Raw genomic sequence first — 10,084 nt, 5'->3', positions numbered from 1 at the left:
CCTGCGCCGACGGCCCGAGCCCGCGTTTGAACTCTCTCAGCCTCTTTTCTTATCAGTAAAATGGCGCGAACAGCACCGTCTGGCCGGGGGCGGAGCGGACGGACTGAAAGGAGCGCTGGCTGTATTTTAAAAAGTGCCGGGCATCTCGTCTGCGCTTAAAAATGCGACCTGCTTTTACAAGAGTCCCGCTACAGAAAGGAACTAAACGCCTCCAAGGTCCCCCTGCCCACGCCCCAGGCTGGCGGCCAGGGTCTCCGGGAGCCCCGCGCCCCCGCCGCGCCTCCCTCCACGCGCCCGGCAGCGGCCGGGGCCCAGCACACGCGGCCCCGCGCGCCCGGCGGAGCAGGGAGGGGGCGGGGCCGGCGGAAGCGCCCGGGCGCCGCTGTCAGCTGCGCCGGAAGTTCCCGGCCGGACCCGGCGGTAACCTTGGGGACCTCGCCGCCGCGGCCGCCGTGGTGGTGGGCTTGGCGAGTCCCAGTCTCAGCCGGGCCAGGCCTCTGAGCGGCCAGCAGCCGCCGGGGTTGCGGAGGAGCGCGCTGAGGGCCGCGGGCGCAGGAACCGCGGGCGCGGGGCCGCCCAGCCGACATGTCTCTGGTGGCGGAAGCCTTCGTCTCGCAGATCGCAGGTAGCGCGCGTGGCCGCGGACCCCGGAGCCGGCGGGGGCTGGCGCGGGACAGTTGCGGGGCGCAGCGTGGGGTTTAGGGCTTCCGCTTCCCCCCGGCCTTGAGGCCTGGGATGCGGAACCCAGGCCTGAGGAAGGAGGCGGGCACGGAGCACCAGCCTCATATCACGGATGAGAAAACTGAGGGGGAGACACTCGGTCAAGGTCACCCCACAGTGGTAGCAGTCGTCTGCTTCCCCTGGGCGGTGCTTTGTCCAGCTCCCCAATGGGGCGGGAGGGGCGTGGGTGTGTGGAGGAGGCGGCGAGTTGGGATGGAGGTGGGGGGCGTGGCCACAGGGGCCTGGCATCCCAGGGCTTCAGTGTAAAGCAGTCTTGGTGGTGGGACCTGAAGTTTAAGGTGATTGTCACTATTGAGTCACCCTTGTGACCTTCTGTCATTGAGGGGCCATCGAAGGTTTGTTTCATCTCCAAGCTACACAATAGGGCCAATAGGTCTCTAGGATTCACTAAAACGTCTTTAAATCTACATGCACGTTAAAAAAATTCATGTATTTACTTTTAAATCTTTTTTTTTTTTAAATCCTCACCTAGGGATCTATGTTCTCTTTTATTGATTTTTAGAGAGAGAGGAAGGGGGAGAGAGAAAGAGAGAAACATCTATGTGAGAGAGAAACATCCATTGGTTGCCTCCCATACGCACCCCCCACTGGGGATGGAACCCAAAACCTTTTTGGTGTTGGGGAGGAGCTCTTACTAACCAAGCCACCCGGCCAGGGCTACATGTACTTTTTAGAAACACCTTTGATTTGATGGACTGAACATAAGTGACCCAGAAATTCTTCTTCAGGGATTTATCTGATAGAAATATAAGGACCAGTATTTAAAGAAATATACAGAAAAAGAAAAGAAATATACAGTGATAATAATTGTAGCATTATTTGTAATAGCAAAAACCCAGATGTGTCCTAATTATATATCAAATGGTATGCTCACATTATTGCAGATACTAAAAATGAAAAGGTACACCTGTTAAATATATTCGCTTGAGTTATGATTATCTTAAGTAAAAACAAGTTATAGAATAATATAGATTGTATCAACCCATTATTGTTAAATAAGTAAACAAACACTACATAAACATATGTTTATGTAAGCAAAAAACCCCAGAAGAATATTCAACTAATTTTAAGTAGTAATTTCAGGGTAATCAGGGTATGGCATTGGGGGAAGGTGGAGGAACTACATTTCTGAATTGTTTGAATTGTTACAGTGAGAATATTTTACTTTTGTAATTTAAGCAATTCTAAATTAAAGATTTAAAAGATTTTAGTTTGGCAAGCAGTGAAAAAAGGGCAGATGAAATAATAATTTATATGAAACCCTGCATTTGACTTGAAGTGATTTCTAAGTATGACTCAAATCCAACAACTGTTCAGAATATTCTATTTCTGGCAGTAATATGGTTTTGTTGGAAGAGCTTAAACCTCAGGAGGTTTGAGATGTATACATACATAGTTCTATTATAACTTCATAAGTAATTGTGAGTCTGTTTTTGTAGTTAAGAGCTTTAATTTTTAATGTATTTAACACTTTGCTTATTATTCTTCCTTTCAATGGGCGTGAGCCAACACACTGTTTGATATTTCTTTTGGAAACATTTAAAGACTTCTTGCCTGAAAGGCTGTCTGTGCTATCCTTGAGAGCCTTATTCGTAAGGATATCTTTTTGGAAGACTTCTCTGAACTCCATAGTTTAAGCAAACCACTTCTGTCTCTGCACTACCAGTGTATCCCCCAGGAAGTTCCCTCAGTTCTTACTCCTTACTACGACTCAAAGACTTACTTTCTCCATCTCCACTGCTTTTCTTGCCTGGGTTATTGTGGTAGTCTCTGAATTGGTTTCCCTGCTTCCAGTCTGTTCTCCTTCCAGTACAGTCTACACTGCAGGCCTGAGTGGGGTTTTGTTTGTGTTGTTTGATCTTTATTTTGCTAAAGTAGAAATGTACTCTTGTTTTAACACCTTCATTAGTTCCCCATTGTCAGTAGGTGGAGTGAGGAGGCATATAAGTTAGGTAAGACTCTCTGTAAGTTAGTTCAGGTCTGTCTGTCTACCCTCATCTCTTGTCACTCCTTTCCTTGAACATTCTCCTTTCTAAACTACATGTAGTGTCCACCTTTGGCACATGTTGCCCTCTGCCTGAAATGTCCTCTTTGCTTGGATAACTCCTGTTTGTCTTTTAAGGCTCTTGGCATATTTTAACCTGTAAGTCGGTCTGACATTTTTTCCTCTCAAATGAGAAAGGTTCCCTCTCATTTTTCTTTTCTGAAAAATAATGATACATGGCCATTGTAGAAAATAACCCCCCCAAATAAATAAATAAAGAATAAAGTAAGGATCACCTAAAATCATAACACTCAGATTAAGACTTTAAAATCCCATCCTCATCATTAAAACTTTGGTGAGCAAAGCTATTTCTTTCTCTCTCCCTAAAATTGAGAAAAATTGACATAAATATGAAATATGCATACTTTTTTTGGTAACCCGTTTTTGTAGCCTGTTGTTCCTAAGAGACTGAAGATCTGCGCTCCTTGGCCACGGCAGCACTTCAGGAGCTCCTTAGTAAAGGACTTATTAAACTAGTTTCAAAACACAGAGCTCAAGTAATTTACACCAGAAACACCAAAGGTGGGGATGCCCTCACTGTTGGAGAAGATGCATGAACAACAGGTTCCACTAGCTGTACATTTTGAAAAATAAAACTTTATTAAATAAGAAAGATATAAAATGCTTAGCATTGTGTCTGGCATATTGTAAGCATGCAATAATTGTACATTAATATTATTTTTAGCTATTTACCTATCAGTTTTTCTCTTCTACTGGGTTTTGCTTCTAAGTTTCTGTGTGAAGATATGTTTGGTCAAGCTTTTAAAAGTTATTTATAAATAGAACACAAAATTTATTTCAATAATATAAAACATCTACAGTTATTACAATTATTAAATTACTCCTACAACAAATTATTCTAAGATACTTGTTTTAAGACTATCCATTTGATAAACCCCAGCAATGTTTATCTTTATTATAAAATAGAATTTTTGGCATAGGTCATAGGTGTATATATATATATATATATATATATTTTTGAATCTTTTTCAATAGAAGCCTGTTTATTAGTGCCAAAAAGTTGTAGCCTTAAAAATCTTAGCTGATAATTATCTGATTACTGATATTAAGAGTAAGCTTCCATTTTTGAGCCACTGTACTAGATGATTTATATACATAATTGCTAATAACTATTTGATCATGTTAGATAGGTGTTGTTATTGTTTTATATATGAAGAAATTGAAGCTCCCTTAGGTAAGAAAGCATAAAGGTTAGGAACAAGGCCATTGAAGCAAGACAGAAGAACTGAGTTCTAACCTCAGCTCTGCCTCTTACTTGTGTTATGATCTTGGGCATACCCTTCTGGGCCACAGTTTCCTTATTTGTAAAAGGGGGATAATGTATTTTATAATATATATTAAACATCTAGTACAGGGTGCTACATGATGAACGTTCAATACACGATAGCTTCTATTGTTACTTTTATTACCTAAGAGCCTTTGAGGATGTTATCCCTTTACCATTTTGGACAGCAGAAAATGTCCAAAGTGTCTTTATTTTTGTTAACTCATATACCATCTTTTCTGAATGATCTTATTACTTCCCAGTGCCTTGCTATATTTTAAGCATATCAGTTAATTTTGTCATACTGTAATTATTAATCTTTTGAAATCAGGACAATATCTGTCTGTTCTTTATTTAGAAGCTCAAAACTATATAAAGGATGAAAAAAGAAGACTTGGAATATTTCATTTATCTCATTGTGGGCATGAGGGTACTTAATTATTTAAATTTATTAATAACTTCATTTTGGCAGTGGCGTTATATTGTAGAATGATCTGGGAAAGTAGTTTTACAGGTTCCATGGAACCCATATGTAAGCATCTTGAAAGTAAGTGTAATGAAAACAGGCATGTTTAAAAATTTTTGTTGCCCAGCCAGGCGTGGCTCAGCGGTTGAGCATCGACCTAGGATCCAGGCGATCGGGGTTCGATTCCCGGTCAGGGCACATGCCCGGGTTGCGGGCTCAACCAGTGACTCTCTCATCACTGATGTTTCTATCTCTATCTCCCTCTCCCTTCCTCTCTCTGAAACCAATAAAGATGTATTTAAAAAAATAAAAAAAAAAAAAATTTTTGTTTTTATATCAGTAATAAAGTTTTTCTGTTTTATCCCCTTCTACGTGAGTACTGGGAAATCTGGACTTGAAAAGCATTCAGAAGGGTTCCAGAGGTGCAAAGAAGTGGAAAACATAGCTTAAAAGTCCTTTTTAAATAGAAGTGATACTATTGTTTACAGGGTTTATTAAAAATGAAGAACATGATAGTCAAGGCTCTTACATCTGCATGTCTGAATATCTAAGGATGATAATTGCAACAGAGAATTGAAAAAGTACAATGAGTTTAATTCTTTTGTTCTTGAAAAGAAAGATATTTTGTTATTTATACTCAGTATTCTGAGGATCCTCCAGTATTGAGGAAGGCACTGAGGAATTATTGAGAAGTTATTGAACTGGCTGTCACATTTCTGAGAATCTTCTTTGATTCATATTAGTTATATGAACAGTCTCATACTGTAGTGCTTATCACCTTGGCACATGTGAAGTAGATATTGAAGGGACAGATGGAGAAGCAAAACAAAGATAAAATGGTTATACTTCAGATTAGAGGCAAAGTACAATTTATTGACAGCACTGTGGCCTATTTTAATTTATTGTACTTGTATTCATGAATAGGTTGGAAGTCAAATTCTTAGAGATGGTGTTTGTTGCCTTTTAGAAAACTTTGATACGATGTTAAGATCACTTGAAAGGCTTGTGTCTGATCTTGAAATAGTCCATAGTTAAACATAATGTGAGTTTTAATTTCCTTTTATGCTTTATTAACATTTTATACTCTGAAATTAAATGACTTCGTTTTTAACGTAAAAGATTTTGGTGATGGGTGGGTGCCCCATAAAATGTGTCACTCTTATTTCTGTGAAGACATTTGAGTTATTATTGTTAGCTCAAGCCTTCCATATTTGAGTGAAAATTGAAAGAAAACATCATCAAACTTCTTAACATTTTTCAAACATTTTAAAAATTTCTTGATAAGCAGTTATTAGATGGACCGAGATATCAAATGGAGATGAGATATTAAATTCAGGCTTCTCACTTTTTGTTCAAAGATGTTATAATATTCAGCAAATTCAGCTACAGACATTTGTGTAGAAGCATTTGCCTTGCCAGTAAGAGAAATGCATGTTTTAATTTTTTATTGCTTTGTAAATGATCCTCTAGTCTATTCTTGAACACTTTTCTTATTTTTGTACTCTCTATAAATGAATCATGGTTTTGAACTTTTCTACATCAGTAAAAAAAAAGGAATTTGGTTAGTAATACAGAAGGTTCTTTTCATAAAAACAATAATTTTGCAATTGCAATTCCCATTAACTGTAACTGTGTTGCAAAATAGAAACCATAAAAAACATTTCACTGTTCTTATACACTTAGTTATGTTTTTGTGCTGATTATATATTTTTCTATCTAAGAACTCTTATAAGCCAAAGAAGCTTCTCCATAACTTAACCTGCCTTTAGATTTTTAGAAAAGACTTTTGCTGTATATAGTTGTGTATATTTATCCCAGTGAATACAGTATCCTTAGATATTTTTCCCTTCATGTCATATTTCATTACCTGGTCAAACTAGAGCACTGACTAGAACTTCATACAAATAAATGGTGTCATTTGTTAGCCATGAAGAGGCCATCATTACTCCAGCATTTATTTCTGTAAGGTAATACTGACAGATGATGCTTTAGTGATCTGGCCTCTTACTGACCTCGTTTTCTTTTGATTAGTCTTTATGTTATAGGAAAATATTTTGGCATCATGAATTATAAATAATGTTCCTAATTTTCTTATAAATTCAAAATATACATCAATGAGAAATAGTGTAAAAATAAAAGTTACTGTATCTTTTCATTAGACATTATCTTAAGATTTTTATTATTCATCAATTTAACCTTCTGGTTTGGCTCATGGATGAGAACTAGTTATGTAAAGTTAACTAAATGGTAATTGATATTTGTTCTTTAGTTGAGGTTGTGAATTACTTTTGATGTATTTTCTCCTAAAACAGATTTCTCCTTCTTGCCATATACTTTTATTGGTTTTCCCATAGTGTAACATTTGGTGGCGGTTTGGAGAAGATAAAATAATTTTAATATTAATGTTAAAATAAATATTTAGAAAGGGAAATATGCTTTATAAATTATGAAGTATAGTTTAAAGACATATAAAGTATTATTCTTTACTGTTTTGTAGTATCTTTGTATCATAGGTAAATGACTTTATCAATCTTTTATAAAAAGATTGGGGTAAAATTTGAATTTAGCTAGTATAATTAGGTTATTTTTCTCTTGGATTCTCTTTTTTTTCTCATTTCCTGAATAATGTAGCAACTGCCATTAGACCAGAGTTTATGATGGTGGTAAGCCATGTGTCCACTGGTTCCAAATCTTGGGGACTAGAAGCCAGAGAGTTGTTTTGTGGTAAGGAAGTTGGAAAGTAAAATTTCAGAAAGATAAAGTTTCAAGGTAATGGGTTAATAAAATGGAACTGATTGGTGGGTAGGTGGAAATGTCAAAATCTATGCCTGAAGCAGTAAAGTGGAATTTATAAATGTGACATGGTCGGCAATCAGTTTGATAACTGATTTAGATGTACAGAAGGAATTCTGAGGCTTCGGATAAATCAGCACTTAATTCTGTCTTTAATGCTTTATCTGTGACTAGTAGTAATTATTAAAATATAACTGTTCAGTTATTGTAGTGTTAAACCACACCACAAATTACTGCTGTAATACATCCATTTTATTACCTTCATGGATCCTGTGGGTATGTCAGATAGGCTACAGGAGGGATGGCTTGTGTCTACGTCACAATGTCTGGATCCTCAGCTGGAAAGACTCAAAGGCTAGAGATGATCCAACAGTTGAGGGCTGGAAAAATCTTCACTTACATGTCTGATAATTGGTGCTGGCTACGAACTCAGCTGGGGTGGTGTTCTGGAATTCTTACACATGGCCCCTCCATGTGACCTGGGCTTCCTCAGAACCTGTGGCCTCAGGGTAGTGAGACTTTTTACTCAGTTCTCCAAAGGCACGTGTCCAAGCTAACAGGGGAGAAGCTGCATCACCTTTTATGGCCTTGCCTTGGAAGTCTCGAACCATCCCTTCTACCATGTTTTATTGGTCACAAGAGAGTTACAAGGAACTCAAGGGGAGGGGAATTAGACTTCACTTCTTGATGGAGGTGGGGGAGTTTGGGGGCTCTAGAAGAGCTTGTGGGACAGGAGATATTGTGTGGCCATATTTAAGAAATATAATCTGCTACAATAACCAAGGTGGTGATATACTGGTGCAGAGGGCTCAACTGAGTCTTACTTAGAGCTGGGAACTGACTAGTCCCATTCATGACCTAACAGAAGTTCTAAAATTGGATGGGGGTAGATGGGAGGTGGGGGTGGGCAGAATAGTGTGTGAGGGTGGTAGGGGGTGGTATTGCACATTGTAGTCAGTTGTCTGTGGCGCTCTCTAAAACAAGCCATGCTGGCCTTGCATTATACCTGCTACCCTTGCATTGTACTTCCTACCCTCATTCATGCACTGGCACACACATTCTTTTTCCTCACCAAAGGCCTAGTATATATGAAGGGTGAGGGTAGCTCTAAGGCAAGTATGTTTTAAAACTTTTTAAAAATTGATTTTAGAGAGAGGGGAAGGGAGAAGGATAGAGAGAAAGAAACATCGATGAGAGAGAAACATCCATCAGCTGCCCCCTGCACTCCCCCTACTGAGGATAGAGTCTGCAACCTGGGCATGTGCTCTGACCAGGAATCGAACTGGGTACCTCTTGCTTCATCGGTGGATGCTCAACCACTGAGCCACACTGGCTGGGCAAAAGCAAGTATTTTTTTTAAACATTTCATAGATGATTGGGCTGTGTACCTCTGGTTAGGAACGTTGAACAATTTGGAGAGAAAGTGAGTTCATGAGTTCATCCTGTTGAATTTAGTATGCATTATTGAAATGTTATGCCTTAATTTGGCTTGATAGTTTTATTCCCAGAGTTATGGCAATTTTTTGCTGTCAGATATCTTTCAGGCTTTAGATAGTGAAAGACTTACTTATATTTTGTATGGAATACATTTATTTGTTGAGATGAGTACTTTCTCCGGCTGGGTGGCTCAGTTGGTTGGAGCATCGTCCCATACACCAAAAAAGTTGTAGGTTTGATTACTGGTTGGGGCACATACCTAGGTTTTGAGTTGGATCCCTGTTTCAGGGTGTGTACAGGAGGCAACGGGTCAATGTTTCTCTCTCTTACTCTAAAATCAATAAACATCCTCGGGTGAGGATTAAAAAAAACAAACAAAAGTGAATTCCTAATTTATGTGCTCTGCTAGGTGCTGGGGTATAAAAATTAATAACAGTTCTTGCCTTTGATAAACTTAAATTCTTGTGTGAGACACATCCATTGAAACACATAATTTCAATATAAAGTGGTAAATCCTATAATAGAAATGCTAACTTAGGATGCCTTTACTAAGCATTTTGCCTTCCTTCTCTCAAACTGTATTAGGGGTGTTAGATTTTTAGTGAACATCTCAACTCCTCTCCCTGCCCCTCCACCTTCTGTCTGTTACACTTGTTATTTTTTGTACCCAGTTCAGATTTCATCTCCTCTTGTGAATTCTTTCCTGTTTTCCTCAGGCAGATTTAGTTATTTCTTCAAGAGGATTCCAATAGTGCTTTAAACATAATTCTGGTCTAATGCTTATATTAACAATTATTGAATACATTCTGTGAGCTAGAGACTGTATATGGCATTTACATAATTTATTTTATTTTTCCAACAACCTTATGAGGTAGGTAATAGTTCCCCTTTTTATAGATGAGACAATTGAGGCTAGAAGAGGTTAAGCAGCTTGGCCAAGGTGACTCAGACAATAAGTTGTAGACTTGGGAGGGGAGCCCAGGAATGCCTGACTTGAGACCTATGTTTTTTTCCCTATACCACCTGCATTCACTTATTGTAAATGATTATGTAACTCAGTCCTTCTCTTCACCCACCCCACCCCTGGGCCCCTGACCCACTCAACAAAATTAGATTCTAGAGAGCAATGACAATTTTATATTCATCTTTACCTTTTTATTACAGTCTCTCATACATTTTGGAAGTTTAATAACTTGTTAAATGTATGTATTTTTTCTATGTTTCTGAGGATTTTCTACCCCTGAACTCATACATAAAGGGGTTCTGTGATGATTACACTATGTTATCTTCTTGTTTTTGGGGTATCTTGCAGTTCTGC

General features: G+C 38.8%; 1 protein-coding gene across 3 annotated transcripts in view; it reads left to right on the top strand.

Annotated features, from left to right (window-relative positions):
• The first annotated feature begins 391 nt into the window (after positions 1–391).
• MTX2 (metaxin 2) overlaps positions 392–10,084 on the top strand; it is a 47,239-nt gene continuing 37,546 nt past the window's right edge. For 2 of the 3 annotated variants that reach the window (XM_081143336.1, XM_081143339.1), the window contains exon 1: positions 392–625. In XM_081143336.1, the coding sequence (XP_080999462.1) occupies positions 586–625 (40 nt within the window). In that variant the 5' untranslated portion in view covers positions 392–585. The remainder of the gene's footprint in view (positions 626–10,084) is intronic. The other variant, XM_081143338.1, reaches the window with a different exon arrangement.

This window comes from Miniopterus schreibersii (genome assembly GCF_964146895.1).
Source record: "Miniopterus schreibersii genome assembly, chromosome: 7".
NCBI classification, from domain to species: domain Eukaryota; kingdom Metazoa; phylum Chordata; class Mammalia; order Chiroptera; family Miniopteridae; genus Miniopterus; species Miniopterus schreibersii.
Note: the sequence above shows the minus strand (reverse complement) of the source record. Positions and strands in the feature narration are given on the sequence as shown.